Source organism: Sardina pilchardus, chromosome 9 (genome assembly GCF_963854185.1).
Source record: "Sardina pilchardus chromosome 9, fSarPil1.1, whole genome shotgun sequence".
In the NCBI taxonomy this organism is placed as follows: domain Eukaryota; kingdom Metazoa; phylum Chordata; class Actinopteri; order Clupeiformes; family Clupeidae; genus Sardina; species Sardina pilchardus.
Genome location: NC_085002.1, coordinates 3,084,863 through 3,087,362, shown reverse-complemented (window position 1 = coordinate 3,087,362; position 2,500 = coordinate 3,084,863). Strand labels below are relative to the sequence as shown.

The following is a 2,500-nucleotide window of genomic DNA, read 5'->3' as shown; positions in this document are numbered from 1 at the left end:
TTTCAGAATGCCTGCGAACACAAATAAACATAGCTAGCTTTGTGGATAAGCAGACCTATACTCTCACAGGAATGGCTCTCTGTTGAATCTACCATATGAATGGGATGAGTGGCATAACACTTTTGAGCGTTTTATCTTTTTTTTAACCACTCATCCCCATGCGGTGGACATATGTGGTCTCGTCCCCATCGCCGACACACACACGTTTTACTAAAAGTAGTCACCATATCACACACACATTTGTTAGGTCACAGCACTAGATTAGATTAGAACTAGAACATACAGACTTCTAGATTACTCCAGATTACCACCACTACAGTGACACACACTCACACATACTAACAGGTGTTAAAGATATGTGAATGTAGTGTGTGCAGTGGGGAAGTGTGTGAATGTGTGAGAATGTCTGTGTCCACTTTAAGGTGTGTGCATGTGTGTGTACAGTGAGGTGTGCAATATTGTGTGTGTGTGTGTGTGTGTGTGTATATCTGAGTTGTGTGCACAGTATGTGTGCCTTGTCCATTGCAAGTTGTTTTTGTGTGCACACTGAGGGGTGTGTGTGTGTGAGTGTGAGTGTACACTAACGTTGATCCAGGGATGATTCATGAACTCAGTGATGGTCATCCTCTCGGTAGGCTCTGTCTTCAGGAGAGTTCTGATGAGGTCTTTGGCTGTGAGAAAACACACACACACACACACTTTATGAGAAAACATACACGTGTGATGAGAAAACATTGACTGTAAGAAAACACATACACACACACACACACACGTGCACACATGTGCACACAGGTAATGAGAAATCACACACATGTAACAAGGTCACAGGCTGTGACCACACACACACACACCCATAATAAGGTCATTGTCTGAGTAAAAACATCCACAGACGCTAAAAGACAGACGCGTAGGCACACACCAGTCATACCAAAATACATACATCATCATCAAGCTAATTGGAAGTTCTTCCCGCCGCTTTGTATCCGCTTGGACATCCGCGCACACGTGCGTGTGTGTGTGTGTGTGTGTTGCAAGTTCCTCCATTTCTTCAGCGTTTTTTTTCTTCTTTTTTAAGACTGTACGGGGGTGAGTCACCCAGGAAGACTTCTGCACGTTCACCTTACCCAACACACACCAAGCCGCAGAGAGCGCTATACATGACATGACATGACATGACGTGACATGACATGACCCGAGGCATCGGAAGCTGCAGACAGAACTATACCTTCCACGTCACGACCCGACCCGACACAAAGCCACAGATAGAGCTCCTGCATACCTTACGCGACCTGATTCTCAAAGCCGCAGAAAGAGCGGCTCATAAATGCTGCATCTGTGCGCCTCACACAACACCACACAAAGCCGCAGACAGACGTGGCAAGGAGCAGAAGTCGATAATCTATAAGAAATCGATAGTTTAATATACGGATATGCCGGTCGAGCGGCCACCCATCAGTATTGACAGATTTTCACTCAAAACTGTTCGATCTGAGCACTCTATGAGGGCTGGTCAACAGAGTCAATCAGATAGTGCAGTGCAGTGCAGTGCGACTATCTTACTCTCTAAACATGATGGAGGCACTAATAGTCTTTACATTTTGTTTCCTGTAAATGTTGTCCATCATTCTTAATCTTTGCAACTGGTGCATTGCCATGTTTAACTGAGGGCTTTACACATTTTTAAAAAAAAAGTTCCCTGCACTTTCTGTCAATACCCTTCCTGTGATTGGTATCAGCTGATACTGATTTCAGTGATCGGTAATCAGCCCCATAAACACCGATCGGAGCATCCCTAGTCTGTGAGATATCTATCTATAAATCTATAAATGCAAGGAACGTCTGTGTGTCACTCTGTCTGTCTGTCTGTTCCACGCATAACTCTCGAACCACTCATCCGACTGCTCTCAAATTTGGTGGGTGTCATCCTAATGGCATGAGTGTGTGCAGTGCCAAATTTCATGTTATACAAACAAAAAATGCCACATACTGTATATCGGCCACAAAAGCTGGCACATCTTCTACAGGCTCTGCACTAGTGTGTTTTAATTTACAACGTCTTCCGTAAACTGCTTGCAATACAGACTGCTTACAATCACCAATATGTGTTTTAATTTACAACGTCTTCCGTAAACAGCTTGCAATACAGACTGCTTACAATCACCAATATGTGTTTTAATTTACAACGTCTCCCGTAAATCGCTTGCAATACAGACTGCTTACAATCACCAATATGTGTTTTAATTTACAACGACTTCCGTAAACCGCTTGCAATACAGACTGCTTACAATCACCAATATGTCTTTTCATTTACAACGACTTCCGTAAACCGCTTGCAATACAGACTGCTTACAATCACCAATATGTCTTTTCATTTACGTCTTCCGTAAACCGCTTGCAATACAGACTGCTTACAATCACCAATATGTCTTAATTTACAACGTCTTCCGTAAACCGCTTGCAATACAGACTGCTTACAATCACAAATATGTCTTAATTTACA

At 43.1% G+C, this 2,500-nt stretch overlaps 1 protein-coding gene across 1 annotated transcript in view; it reads right to left on the bottom strand.

Annotated features, from left to right (window-relative positions):
- The window catches only part of mapkapk2a (MAPK activated protein kinase 2a), a 70,613-nt gene that overhangs the window by 5,032 nt on the left and 63,081 nt on the right, over positions 1-2,500 (bottom strand). Inside the window, exon 8 of the mRNA XM_062545268.1 lies at positions 586-671. Coding sequence (XP_062401252.1) covers positions 586-671 — 86 coding nt within the window. The remainder of the gene's footprint in view (positions 1-585; positions 672-2,500) is intronic.